Source organism: Triticum aestivum, chromosome 3D (assembly GCF_018294505.1).
Source record: "Triticum aestivum cultivar Chinese Spring chromosome 3D, IWGSC CS RefSeq v2.1, whole genome shotgun sequence".
NCBI lineage: Eukaryota > Viridiplantae > Streptophyta > Magnoliopsida > Poales > Poaceae > Triticum > Triticum aestivum.
Window position 1 is genome coordinate 347,715,015 of NC_057802.1, and position 13,499 is coordinate 347,728,513.

The 13,499-nt window shown below is 49.2% G+C and overlaps 3 protein-coding genes across 3 annotated transcripts; 1 reads left to right on the top strand and 2 right to left on the bottom strand.

Moving 5' to 3' along the window:
- Positions 1 to 254: 254 nt before the first annotated feature.
- LOC123078793 (putative methyltransferase DDB_G0268948) lies at positions 255 to 1,435 on the bottom strand. The gene is made up of 2 exons (XM_044501401.1): positions 1,195 to 1,435; positions 255 to 1,109 (listed from the first exon to the last, which is right to left on the bottom strand). Exons 1-2 carry the CDS (start codon positions 1,342 to 1,344, stop codon positions 474 to 476), a joined length of 786 nt encoding a protein of 261 aa, XP_044357336.1. The 5' UTR covers positions 1,345 to 1,435; the 3' UTR covers positions 255 to 473.
- A 529-nt stretch (positions 1,436 to 1,964) lies between these two features.
- LOC123078792 (violaxanthin de-epoxidase, chloroplastic) lies at positions 1,965 to 5,223 on the bottom strand. The gene is made up of 3 exons (XM_044501400.1): positions 4,803 to 5,223; positions 2,882 to 4,314; positions 1,965 to 2,351 (listed from the first exon to the last, which is right to left on the bottom strand). The coding sequence occupies exons 1-2, from the start codon at positions 5,076 to 5,078 to the stop codon at positions 3,016 to 3,018; spliced, it is 1,575 nt and encodes a 524-aa protein (XP_044357335.1). The 5' UTR covers positions 5,079 to 5,223; the 3' UTR covers positions 1,965 to 2,351; positions 2,882 to 3,015.
- Positions 5,224 to 5,254: 31 nt separating this feature from the next.
- LOC123078794 (MRN complex-interacting protein) lies at positions 5,255 to 7,448 on the top strand. The gene is made up of 4 exons (XM_044501402.1): positions 5,255 to 5,444; positions 5,541 to 5,841; positions 6,720 to 6,911; positions 7,000 to 7,448. Exons 1-4 carry the CDS (start codon positions 5,394 to 5,396, stop codon positions 7,149 to 7,151), a joined length of 696 nt encoding a protein of 231 aa, XP_044357337.1. The 5' UTR covers positions 5,255 to 5,393; the 3' UTR covers positions 7,152 to 7,448.
- The last annotated feature ends 6,051 nt before the right edge of the window (positions 7,449 to 13,499 follow it).

Below are 13,499 nucleotides of genomic sequence, written 5' to 3' on the forward strand. Positions count from 1 at the left end.
TCGAGCGACCACATCACCGGAACCCTCTCTCTCGCTCTCCGCTCTCACTCGGTGTGAACTAAATGAGAAAGTGAATGGGGAAGGAGTGAGCGGAGTAGGTGAGGAATTGAGGATAGACCATGACGTTCACGGCGGCGCCTCACGCGGTTTTCGTCAAGAGCGAACTACCACTCGATATTGCGGTGACAGGCCATGTGCGCTAAGATTCGTGCCCCCGAATGTCAACGGCTCCTAGGTAGTTTGCTGGGATAATGTTTCCAGGAACGTAAGCCAAATAACATTTTTCAATAAAAATTACATCAAGATTTTTAGACTACGAATGACAACTTAGTGAAACTTGAGGATATTTGACTTAGGATAAATCTAGAGCTTTAAAGTATTTTGAAAAGAAGGCAGTAATAAGTCGCAAACTTCACATTTTATTATTTTACTCTACGGTACCGATCCCAATTCACCACCCAGCAGTTCATCTATCACCTGGGCCTCCCGGCCAGCATGAAGGCCTTGAACACAAGCTTCCTGGGCACCGTCGGCCGATCCCCCCACCCCTCTTCCACCTCCTTCATCACACCCTTGACCAGCGCCTCCAGGTCCACCCCTTTCTCCCCAGCCGTGGTCGCGACGGAGCCGGTCATCACGAACCCGGCCAGGTCCTCCAGCGTCATCTCCGCCTCCATGTCGACGTCGGCCGGCTCGCCCTCGCGGCCCACCCCGACGGGCTCGAACGGGAACGGCAGGTCGCGGTACCGCTCCATGGCCAGCCTCGTCCTCGGGTCCATGTACGGCCGCATGGCCGGGTACAGCGCCCCGTGCAGCTTGTCCCCGAACGGGTGGATGTCGTAGTTGTACCCCCACACGGCGAGGACGCCGCCGGGCTTCCTGAGGACGCGGTTCACCACGGCGTAGAAGAGCGGGACGTCGAACCAGTGGATCGCGGTCGCCACGATGACCAGGTCCAGGGAGCCCTCGCCGCCGACCAGGGCGACGAGGTCGTCCTCCGCGAGGTCCTCCGGCGTGTGCAGGTACCGCACCTTGGGGTGCGCGATGGCGTGGCGGAGCTGGCCCTCGCTCACGTCCGTCGCGACCACGCTGTCGTAGTGCTCCGCGATCTGCGGAGGGGATTTTCGCTTTTCAGGTGCTCGCTCGACTCAGAGTTGAGATGAAACGACGTGGCTTAAAGGGTTGGAGGCTTACGCTGAGGGAGGCCTGGCCGCTGCCGCAGCCAGCGTCCCAGGCGCGGTGGTGGCCGGCGGTGAGGGAGGCGAGCATGGAGAACCACTCCTTGGGGTACCGCGGCCGCTTCTTGGCGTACGTCTCCGACGGTTTCTCATACAGCCCCGCCATTCTTGTGCGCTGCCGCTGTAATCAACTGCCGTCTGTCAAATGCCTCGAATTGCATTTGCAGGGCTGGATCTGGATGGAATTTATAGACTACCACTCCACCTTGGAGGTCAGAGTCAAAGTCAATGTCAATGTGGTCACATGATCCATATAAAAAGGTACTACTTCCTCCGTCCGAAAATACTTGTCCTAGAAATGGTTGTATCTGGACTTATTTTAGTTATAGATACATCCATTTTCAACCATTTCTAAGACAAGTAATTCCGGACCGAGGGAGTACAACACTGAATCGTAAACTGCAGCAATTTTTTTCTCGGACTTTACACTAGCACGTGCAGAAATATGATGCAGCAGAAACCAGAAGTTAACGTAGCAGTGAGATGGATTTCAACATGGAATCAGTAGGCACCCAAGGAAAGCCACAGGGGTAAAAACAGGGAGTGCATCAGATCTGAATGAAACCTGTGGATTGGGGGTATAAAGCAGGTCAACCAGACGTAGGAGACTTTGCTTGCTCTGCTTGTGTGAAGCACACCGTTTTTGCTTCGCCAACATAATTGTATACACCGAACTGAACTATCTGAACATCCACAAGATGCTCCAGCAGCCATAAATGGGAACACTTCAAGATGCTTAAACATCGCAACAACACATGTATTAACAACTTGGTTGTCTACACGATACTGGCTTGCTTATGTTGACTACAAGTTTACAATAAGCGGCAAAAGATATAAGCACTGCAACAACAGATGCCACGTAATCTACTATAAGACTTTTTAGATCATATACTTTAGTGATCTAAAAAGCCTTATAAAAGTTTACAGAGTACAAGTTCTATGAGTAACTGCACAAGATAATTGTACATCAACCGAAACGGAAAACCAGCAGAGAATTGGGGACAGTGGGACTGGCATAGCAGACACAGTATGAACCCTTCTGTCCTATGCATGAGGATCCAGGATTTATACAAGTGATGAAGACGCCCCTTGAACATTGCATCCAACATCGACCTGTCATGATGAGAAAAGCAGAAAACTAAAATTGACAATTTAGACACACAAGAGTATTATATACTCCATCCGTCCCATAATATAAGAGCGTTTTTGACACTAGTGTACTCCCTCCGTCCGCGAATAAGTGTACATCTAGCTTTTGTCTTAAGCCAAAGTTTTAAATTTGACCAACTTTATAGGAAAATGTAGAAACATTTACGACACTAAATTAGTATCACTAGATTCATTTTGAAATGTACTTTCATAATATATCAATTTTGATGTCATATATGCTACTACTTTTTTCTATAAAGTTGGTCAAAATTATAAAACTTTGACTTAGAACATAAGGTAGAAGTACACTTATTCGCGGACGGAGGGAGTAGTGTAAAAAACGCTCTTATATTATGGGACGGAGGGAGTATTACTTAACAATATTTGTATTGAACTAGTTCTGTAGCTGTAGTTATTAAGGATTGGGCATGATGATGAGAGCAGAAAAGGTGAGGTATTATATGACAAGTACATACAAGAGTAAGAAAATATACCTCCCAATTACAAATAAGATCCATTTGGCAATACCGCCGGTCGTTCTTTACATCTTTGTAAGTAGAGGTGCACATGTACTGATGTACATCGGTTGGGAAAGGAATTGCCCCTTTCATGCTGTGTGAACACTTGATCATATTCTCTGCATAATACCGGCTTCTTTTCCTGGAGCGATCTGGTAATGCAGCCGTGAACCTACGGGAGTTCCCAAAGGCGCACCCGTGCAGGAGCAGTTGTCAACCATATACAGCTCCCATTTCTTGATACCACATTTCTCCAAAGCAGAGTCCAATCTTGGGTTGTCCCCGCCAGGATAAGACCCATCAGGGGTAACAAGCACTGCTCCAGTGTATGATTGTCCAGCAGCCTGAGCAGCTCCATGGTAATGGAACAGGCCCCAGCTGAAATCATCCGCAGCATCAACAACTGTCCAAAACTCTTTCGAAACCACACCATTATCCAGCACACTGAAATAAAATGTACCAGGGGTGCTAGCTCTTCTCACTCTGTACTTTCTACGCCTCCAAACCAGCTTCCCTTCCAGGGTTCTGACTTGAAAAATTGGCTCATACCAAAATGAACCTTTAGCTTTCCCTCTGTAGAATAATTGGTACTGGCACGGGAATTGGTCATATGCTGGATTCTGTCCAGCTACAACTCTCCAGCTCCACTCCAAGCCGTCCAGCCAACCGACAAACAGGTCTTCTGCAACTTCATGGCTAAGCTTTTGTTCTCTGAACATTGATAGTGGGGTTACAGAGGGCTTACTAGGGATCTCAGCATTGAGCTCAAGGCAGTTGTGCTTTTGCAAAACACAGAGGGAAAAGGCCTCTAGATGCGGACTCTCGTACGATGCAATGCAGCGATAGTTGCAGACCTGGTCGGTTGGAGAGCAAGAATTCAGACACTGAATGGCTTTCCTACAGTCAGGATCAAACAAACAATTCAGTATTTGAGGACCACAGTTTGTTATCATACAGCCTAGGGTAGAGAGACCTTTTGCCCTAAGGTTTTTCAGCATAGCCACCGGTCTTATGTATGCATTAACCACAACAAGTAAGCAAAACCTAATGTCATCTGAGTTGTGCCTTTCCCAGGCATTGGATATCGTCTTGAGGACTTCAGCTGATTCCTCTGTTCCACTTGGTTTTCCAACATTGATTAGCTTGCCAAAGAAGTCCTGCTCTCCAGTGTATTGAACAGATGTGCCTCCTAGCTTGTTTACTAAGGACGGAGGTGACTGAAAACAAAGTACATTTGGAATGTTCTTACTGTTATGTATAAGCCACTGAACAGACTCCTGGCCAGTTATTGCAACATTGACTAGCATATCACAGCGAGACAACTCTTTCTTAAGATCATCATGGTCAATCAACTTGTCAGTGAATACAAGCATTTCAAATCCTTCATCAACCCACTTCAACCTATCAGCCTAATAAAAAACAAGATACAAGATTATAGGCAGTAAACTGATATTATGAGATTCATTATATAAATTAACCTGCAGATTTTAGCAAAAGCCAGCAAGCAAAAATTGCACATTTCATGGTCACCTACAGAAATGTATCTGACCCGTAGCACTCCATATTGATTCAATAATAAACAATTGAAGCATTTTGAACCGAGATAATGATACTACTCATATGCTTAAGAATTCAAGATTAGCAATTGAGGCTAAAACAACTAGTTCAAACATTAGCAGGTGTCCAAAATGAAGCTGGCGTTCCTGTTCAGACAGTTACGGTCATACAGATGGTACTAATCGTTTACTGTATGTAAAATTGTAAAGTGTGCGCAGTAGGAGATCAGTAAAATCACTTCACATTCCAAAGTAACTCCCACAAGGCAGCGATGTTCCCCCCTGCGATCGTTTCAGAACGGTGGGAGGGGCGAACTGATGGGCTAAGAGCGAGGCCCTACCGTATGGCGCATAACCTCGTCCCAGGGCGTATCCTTGAGCGGGCTGATGCTTCCGTCGCCGACGACGGCCACGATGCGGACGGCGTCCTCCGGGGACGTGGCTTCGCCGGCGACGCTGGCAATCCCGGGAGAGCAGGTGATGCCAGAGAGGCGGCGACTAGCGGAACGCTTGCGGGCAGGCACGGGAGAGGTTCCAGGGAGGCGGAATCGGGTCGGTTGGAAGATCCGAACAGCGGCGGTGGCGGCGGCAGCGGAGGTTGGGAGAGCGGTCGCCATGGGAGGGGACCGAGTGGAGGAAGCGGCTGCACGTCGCGGTAGAGCCTTCCAGGACCTTTTCCTCGTGAAGCCCCGAGCCCTTTCTCAGCCGTCCGATCCAAAATCAACAGTTGATATTAATAATAAAACTGAGGGGATGACGCAGAATCTTATACCGAATGAATGAAATAAATAAAACGAAAACATCACCTGCCGCGCCAGAACCTCCATTAGAGCGGGAGAAACGCAAAATTTCCCCCCGATCCGCCTCCACCTTCTTCGAATCATTCTCGGCTCTCTTTCCCCGGCCCGCTCGAGAAAGAACCTGGGTCCGCCATGGCGACGCTCTTCCTCGCCCTGCAGTGCGTGGAGTGCTCCACCATGCAGGTGAGCGCCTCGACCAAGCCGGCGCCGCCGATTTCCGCTCCTGTTTGTTCCACCATTGACCCGATTTCGTTTTTGTGTTGCCCTTCGATGACCCAGGTGAAGCAGCAGAAGAAGAGCAGCAACAAGTGGGCGTGCGCGGTGTGCAACCGGCGCCAGTCCGTGCTCCGCGTGCACGCCCGCGGCTACCGCGCCGCCGAGCTGCGCCGCTTCGTCCAGGACGCCAACCTCGCACGCGGCCGCGGCGCGCCGGTGCGCGAGGCGGACTGGGACCCGCCGGCGGCCGGGGATGAGCAAGACGAGCCCCCGAGGGAGAGGAAGCGGATGGACTGGTCCGAGTACCTGGACGACACCGGGGAGCGTCATGGCGGCAGCGGCTTTGCTGATTCTCTTGATGATGGTACTAATCCTTCTCAAGCTTGGATACTCGGAATCTGCTAATGTACACTTTATCATTTAAGGTTTAATTTACAGAGGCCTTCCTGGACTGGAATCATCTAAACCTGTAGGGCCTACTGGGCTGTGATCTGAAATTGACATGCATTTAGATGTTTTTGGAGCAATTCATACAACATTACCTATGCCAGCACTAGAATAATCATGTCACAAGTTCCTAGTACAATGAACCTGCATTTAAATGCTTGATTGCTTGTTATTATTTCTCCTGGAACTGGAACCAGATGTTTGAGTTGCTGCATTTTATATTCAGGATAAGACCGTGCGTAGTATGCTTCCTAAGTTGCATTCATATTTATTCATTAGCAAATTGCATTTTCCATTACCTAGTGTAATATTGTTTGTGCAAAGCATTTGGGTTTGCTTCTCTTTGCACATAACACAATGCAAGTCGACTATGTATTGCACTTTGCATCTGCTTTTCCAATCTGACCTAATCATACATTCATACCTGTGAGGCTGTGACCGTTGTGCCTGGCTGCTGATGCAACATAAGCGGGTGATGTGGGGTGATGGGCCGTGTACGGCTGGCTCTGTGTATGGTAGCATGGGTTTGATCATGCTCTGTTTCAAAACAAAATGTTGCATATTGCAATACATTACATGTTATATGCAAAGAAAACCAAAACCCTGGTGTTTTGCGCAGATGTTGTCAAATTAGATGGTGAAAATCGCAATATACTCTCTATTTATCCTCAGAATTTATTAGCATCCCATTTCCAGGCATGGAATGTCCTCATTTCCAATGCATAGTCCAATTATTTTTTATTTGAATGGTAATGGCCTAATTGTTCTCATGCTGCAATTTACAAACACGTATAGGGATTGAAGTGACAACTGAGCTACCCCAGGAAAGACCTAAAGCTCCTTCCTTGAAGAGGCCCCCAAAAGCCCAATTGGGTGTAGCTGGAAAGAGGCCCAAGCCGCCAATCAACCCCTCTTTATCCAAGATGCAGCAAATGGAACAAGGTCCAACTTGCCCAACTGTCTGCTCTGCAACTTCTACTGCTGAAGGTAACATATGAAAAGTCCTGATCACACTTTCTTACACCTGTCATGAGCAAAAAATGAGAGTTGAAATAATAGTTATTGTTTTGTGCAGCACAAAGATCAAAGTTCAGCAAGTATTTGGACAGTAGCTTCTTTGAAGATAGAAATCAGGAGGGTCCTGGGCTCCATTGGACTGACCTTGATGAAAGTGCTCCCACTACTGAGGTAGTGGTGGATGATGAGGTACACCCCGATTTCATGTGATTGTTCTGGTCTGGGATTGCTACTCCTATATCCTACTCCCTCCGTTCCTAAATACTTGTCTTTCTAGGCATTTCAACAAGTGACTACATACGGAGTAAAATGAGTGAATCTACACTCTAAAATATGTCTACATACATCCGTATGTGATAGTCATTTGAAATGCCTAGAAAGACAAGTATTTAGGAACGGAGGGAGTATATATTTAAAATAGCAAGTTGTAAGATAAGATTAAATGTGCTGTTGGCAAAATGTTATTCTGTTTGATAGCATTATGGACTTTTGGAATGCTTTTGAGTTGGACGAAAAGAGTACTGAAAGTAAATTATGGTACATACTAATTTTTCTACGCAATCGTGTTAACAGTGTATCTGCTCAACCTCTTACTACGCACCCACCTTCATCCTTGGAGTTTCAGATACATCTATGTTACTAAGATATTCTTATCTTCAGATAAGTGTTGGATGTAGGAATAGGAATTATAACTCGGAATGTTTTGTTTCATGTATAGACAGTTAGGCAGTACTGCACGAGCCCATAATGCATCAATATCTTTAGACTTCTTCAGTTATTAATATTTGAACATATATAACATGATGGTGCTAAAACCAATGGAAACATGTTCTAAACTGCCAGTCTCTACTCTCTAGTTGACTGAGCACCAAACAACTCAACTCCAGTTATTTATTTTTATAACTTGCTAAGTTTATTTCTCCCAAATCTGGGTGCCTCATTCTTATAATATTATAAGAATGAGGCAACTGATCATATGGTAGTCGTAGGACTGTTGGACGCGCTACAGAAATACAAACTATACAGCTACGCCCAATCGCTTCACTAAAATGGAAAAGGGAATGCCTTTACCTTTAATCATGAGCTTTCTTTTTGCATATTAGTATCATTTATAATCTCTTGAAATGTCTAGTTTAATTTGGCGATACCATGCTTCTCTCAGCCATGCACAAAAGCCAGGCAAATGATTGCCTCTCTTTCTTGTTGGAGCGACAGAGCCATTAGTTAGCCACATTGTCATAGCACTGTTGAAGGACAAGCAATTGATTAACTCGTTCATATTTTATTTCCAGTACCTTCATATCTGGGTTATACAGTCAATATCAATAACCTAATCTATCCGGTTAGCAAGCGAAACGCAACCACTAAGAATGTCCCCTTGAAACTTCCCAACTTCGCATTTTATGAATCACAAAACCGTGATCAAGTTCAGACCGTTCCATTGTTGTGTTGTAGACAAGGATGCCGTTCAGTTTCATTGTTTTTTTTTCTTTCTCTCTCGTTCAAGCGTAACGCTGTCAGTTTCACTGATAAATGCTGCTGCTACTATTGATCCATCCCGAATTTACACGAGTATGCTGCTGGGACGTAGTTCACTGGTAAGCCCGGAGTCGTGCCTGTGAGGTGTCGTGCTTTGTAGTGCACCTTAAAGCGGGCAAAGGCCGACAGAGCCGCGCGCCGTGGCACATATTCCTCTAGTGGTACCGAACATGAACAGCTAGGCACGATGCCCAGTTCCGCGCTGCTTGCCGTAGGCAGCAGGACGGCGTCGTCTCGGCTTTCGATCATGACGGTCAGACCCTGAGAGGGGCTTCAATGTTTTTGCCCGTTGACGTTTCCTCATGCGTTTGTTTTAGTTTTATATACAGCTGCCTATCTGTTTTTTTATTGATTAAACGTGTAGTAGTGCCATCCTTTTCAAGAATTGCTAGTCGTTAGTGCATACCACCAACATCTCCACATCAAATTGCTTGATGTAGATGCAAACTCATCTACAAAGACAATACATTTTGGTCTGCGTCGTAGGCTTGCCGTTTCTTTCCCTCTCCCCCACCTCAACCAAAAATCTGCTGTGACGCCATTTTTGTAGAACTGGCGGGGCATTTAATTTGGCAGTTGAGTACTGCACCCTCTTCTGGTTGCTTCCGGATGTGAAGTCTTTGATAGTACTACATTTTGATCGGCGTCACATTCTTGTGGGTGGCAGCTAATTTCACGGCGAGATATCTTGCGTGAGTTCAGCCGAAAGCTTTTGCTGAGCATAATTGAGTCTATGATGATCATGTTCTCGCCCTTTATTCCCTCCCTTCGCTTTCCTCCATCTTTTTCTTTCCCTCTTCTCTTTTATTCAAGGAAAGTAGTTGTGATTATTTTCATCTCTGGTTAGGTCAAGTACTTAAGAAATTCATTTCAGTGGAGAGAAACGGCCTCCGGATAATAGAATCCGTTACGCATTACCGTACCAGCGCGAGACAGCTACCTGCCGCGGTGACACGGCGTGCTTGCTTTTCTGACGGCAGCGCGATGGCAAGTGCGAGTATATGTCACAAAAAATATCGTTTTTATTTCATGGAAACCGGTTGAACTATACAATCACGTGTTGCATCATTCGCAGCAAAATCATCGTTGTAGACTGGAAAAATAACGCACCATGAATTGTGGGGTTGGAGTGTCTCTTATACGGCCCGATCCCATACTAACCCTCACAGTAGATCATTATTGTGCAATTACATGCGACGCGAGACAGGTCAAATCCAACCCCATCTCGGCATGATTCGCTGTTCACCCTGTACCGGCGGCCAGCGCGGGCGGTGGCCCAACCTGGTTCCCAGCGGCAGCAGAGAGCGAGCGGTTGGTGGTTGTTGGCTGGTCCTGGTCGATCCATCCATCGGCATTATCGTTGGGGGCAATGGTTGGATTGGTTGGAGCATCTCAAGCCGTTCGCCTTTCAGGGCGTCGAAAAAGAGCCGACCGGAAGCGAACCGGTGCTAGATTGGTTTCTGGGGCGATCTAGCTCCCAGCCACGTCCCCAGGCGCTGCCCCCAAGTCGTGGCAAATTCAAACTTGGTCATTCCCGTTCACAAAAAAACGCCACAAGTCCGGCGATAAGCGGCCCAGTTCGTCGATCACTTTGCCACAGTTCGGCGATCAGATGAAAAGTTCGGCGTACAAAAATAAGAAAGGACGCGTGGGCAACGCATCAAAGGGCGGGGTCGGCCTCCGGCATCGGCGGGATCGGCGTGCGCGGGCTTGGCGGTGTCGGAGCTGCTTCTGTGCTGGGCGGCGTCGGTGCGGCTTCTGTGCTGCTGGGCGTCGTGGAGGCATTATCGCTCGAGCTTGGCGGCGGCGTCGGCGTGGGCGTGGGAGTTGGCGGCGCCGTCGACCGCAGCTGGTTCAGGATGAGGCCGCGCTCCGCCAGGTACCACGCCTTGAGCTGCTCTTCGTTGCTCTGGAGCATGTCCGCCCCGCCCATTAGGAAAGTCAAGTCGGTGTTCCTCTTCTTCGCGGCGACGTTAGTCCGGAGTAGGTCGAGCTTGACGGCGTTGTTCGTCATCAACGCCGACCACCGCGCCTCGGTCTTCTCTTCACGCAGGGCGGCCCGGGCCTGTGCGTCGGCGAGGCAATGCTCAATGGACTCCTGCACTCGCGCGGTAGCCGAGTCGGCGTGTTTCCCCTTCTTGGCCCCTTTGTTGCCTTCGGGGTGCCCGTCGCCCGCTGAGGGAGTCCTAGATTAGGGGGTCTCCGGGCGTCCGGGCTATGTGACATGGGCCGGACTGGTGGGCCGTGAAGATACAAGATAGAAGGCCTTCCCCCGTGTCCGGATGGGACTCTCCTTTGCGTGGATGGCAAGCTTGGCGTTCGGATGTATAGTTTTCTTTCTCTGTAAACCGACTTTATACAATCCTAGGCCCCTCCGGTGTCTATATAAACCGGAGGGTTTAGTCCGTAGAGACAATCATAATCATACAGGCTAGACACCTAGGGTTTAGCCATTACATTCTCGAGGTAGATCGACTCATGTAACCCCTATACTCATCAAAGTCAATCAAGCAGGAAGTAGGGTATTACCTCCATTAAGAGGGCCCGAACCTGGGTAAATATCGTGTCCCCTGCCTCATGTTACCTTCGATCCTCAGACGCACAGTTTGGGACCCCCTACCCGAGATCTGCCGGTTTTGACACCGACATTGGTGCTTTCATTGAGAGTTCCTCTGTGCTGTCGACAGAAGGTTCGATGGCTCGTTCGATCATCTACAACGGTGTCGTTTCCAGGGAAGCTTTCCTCCCCGACCAGATTTTTGTATTCGGCGGCTTCGTTCTGCGTGCCGACTCGATTGGCCACCTCGAGCAGATCGATAGCTATGCCCCTGGTCATCAGATTAGTTTCGGGAACCTAAACTATGTCACTGATACTCGAGGAGACTTGATCTTCGAAGGGTTCGCGGCCCCAACCACCGCTCTGGCCTTAAATCCAGAGCAGACTACCGGGTCCGAAGATGGGAGTTTAGAGCCCGCTGGACTCTCTGCAATTATGGAGCTCGCTGCCGAAGATCCGGGGGGGACTGCGTCATCGGCAAGCCCGGAGTCAAACCGGGCTCCCCTTGTCATTGAAAGGCTGGACTCACCCCCGGACACCCGCTCCGAACTCTCGAGGTCCACGTCAGGTGAGCATAGCCAGGAGGCCCCTGCCCCGCCTAGCTCCATGGACTCTCGCTTCCCCATCCAAACCTCGCTTTTGAACAAGGCCCTGGACCTAATGCGATCCCTCGCCATTACAGAGGAATCACTTCCGAACTACGCTCAGCCCAGACTAGGGGCTGAAAGCGGGGAATTTTACGTCCCACCCACCACCCACTTCGTAGCCACTGTCGAAGACTTAACCGACGTGCTCGACTACGCCTCCGAAGACATCGACGGTATGGACGACGATGCCGGAGACAAACAAGGCCAGGACCCGCCGTTTAACGGATGTTGGACGGCCACCTCCACATATGACATGTATATGGTGGACACACCCAAAGAGGACGACGACGACGACAGGAAAGATCCGGTTGAGGACAAGCCTGCTAATGCACCACCAAAACATCGACGTCAGCGGCGCCGCTCAAAATCGCGTCGCGATAAAGATAGTAATACCGGCACCGGAGACAATAACACTCCGGAGAACGCCGAAGACCCTGAAGCCCTCGCTGAACCCACATCCGAACAGGATGATCAGGAGGAGGGGCAAGTCAACCCCGACGAGCCAGTCGGCAATGAGGATTCAGAGGATAGTAATTATCTACCACTCTCCAAGGATGATGTGAGCCTCGGCGACGAAGATTTCATCGTGCCAGAGGAACCCCTCGAGCAAGAGCGCTTCAAGTGCCAGCTAATCGCAATAGCGAGAAGCCTGAAAAAGTAGCAGCAGCAGCTTCAAGCCGAACAGGATACGCTCAACAACAGATGGACTAAAGTCCTGGCAGCCAAAGAATACGGCCTCGAACGCCCAACAAAGAGCTACCCGAAGCGCAAGCTACTACCACAATTTGACGACGAGGCTCTTGAGCCAATACCGCCAAAGTATAAAGCTGCTGACGAACCTGACCGACCACCACGTGGGCGGGACAGAGCGGCTACTTACGCCGAACATCAGCCCGCACCTCCCCGCCGTAGAGGCAAGGAGGTAGCAGCTACGGGGCACACCTACGACCTACGTAAGGACCTGGACAATAGAGCCGGTCAGACCAGATCAATCTATGGATCAAGGGGGCGCGCTCCAACACGAGAAGGCGGTCACCAGGCCTGGCGTGACAAGCACAACCTCACCCCGAGCCGAAAACCGCATACGGACTTCATCCAAACTACATCGTGACGTCGCCCGATACAGAGGTGCCGCATACCCCTTATGCTTCACTGATGAGGTAATGGAGCACCAGTTCCTAGAAGGGTTTAAAATCGTGAACATTGAATCATATGATGGAACGACAGATCCCGCGGTATGGATTGAAGATTTTCTTCTCCATATCCACATGTCTCTTGGTGATGATCTCCACGCCATCAAGTACCTCCCGCTAAAATTAAAGGGACCAGCTCGGCACTGGCTAAACAGCCTCCCAGAAAACTCCATTGGTAGCTGGGAAGATTTGGAAGATGCCTTTAGAGACAACTTCCAAGGTACCTATGTTCGACCCCCAGATGCCGATGACCTCAGTCACATAGTCCAGCAACCCGGAGAGTCAGCCCGGAAACTCTGGACCAGGTTCTTAATTAAAAAGAACCAAATTGTCGATTGTCCGGACGCCGAAGCCCTTGTGGCTTTTAAACACGGCGTCCGTGATGAGTGGCTCACCCGACACCTCGGCCAAGAAAAACCGAAGTCTATGGCAGCTCTCACCGCACTCATGACCCGCTTTTGCGCGGGAGAAGATAGCTGGTTAGCTCGTAGAAGCAACAACACCAGTAACCCTGGTACGTCCGAAACCAGAGATGGCAACGGCAAGCCACGACGCAACAAACACAAGCGTCGAAGCAACAATGAAGATACCGAAGACACGGCGGTCAACGCCGGATTCAGTG

Excerpts from the sequence above, each read along its gene's own strand:
- LOC123078793 (XM_044501401.1), bottom strand. The coding sequence starts at position 1,344 with ATGGCGGGGCTGTATGAGAAACCGTCGGAGACGTACGCCAAGAAGCGG. Across the intron at positions 1,110-1,194 it reads GCGGCCAGGCCTCCCTCAGC|ATCGCGGAGCACTACGACAG; the intron begins GTAAGCCTCCAA and ends TCCCCTCCGCAG.
- LOC123078792 (XM_044501400.1), bottom strand. The coding sequence starts at position 5,078 with ATGGCGACCGCTCTCCCAACCTCCGCTGCCGCCGCCACCGCCGCTGTT. Across the intron at positions 4,315-4,802 it reads ACGAGGTTATGCGCCATACG|GCTGATAGGTTGAAGTGGGT; the intron begins GTAGGGCCTCGC and ends GTTTTTTATTAG.
- LOC123078794 (XM_044501402.1), top strand. The coding sequence starts at position 5,394 with ATGGCGACGCTCTTCCTCGCCCTGCAGTGCGTGGAGTGCTCCACCATG. Across the intron at positions 5,445-5,540 it reads TGGAGTGCTCCACCATGCAG|GTGAAGCAGCAGAAGAAGAG; the intron begins GTGAGCGCCTCG and ends TCGATGACCCAG. Across the intron at positions 5,842-6,719 it reads TGCTGATTCTCTTGATGATG|GGATTGAAGTGACAACTGAG; the intron begins GTACTAATCCTT and ends AAACACGTATAG.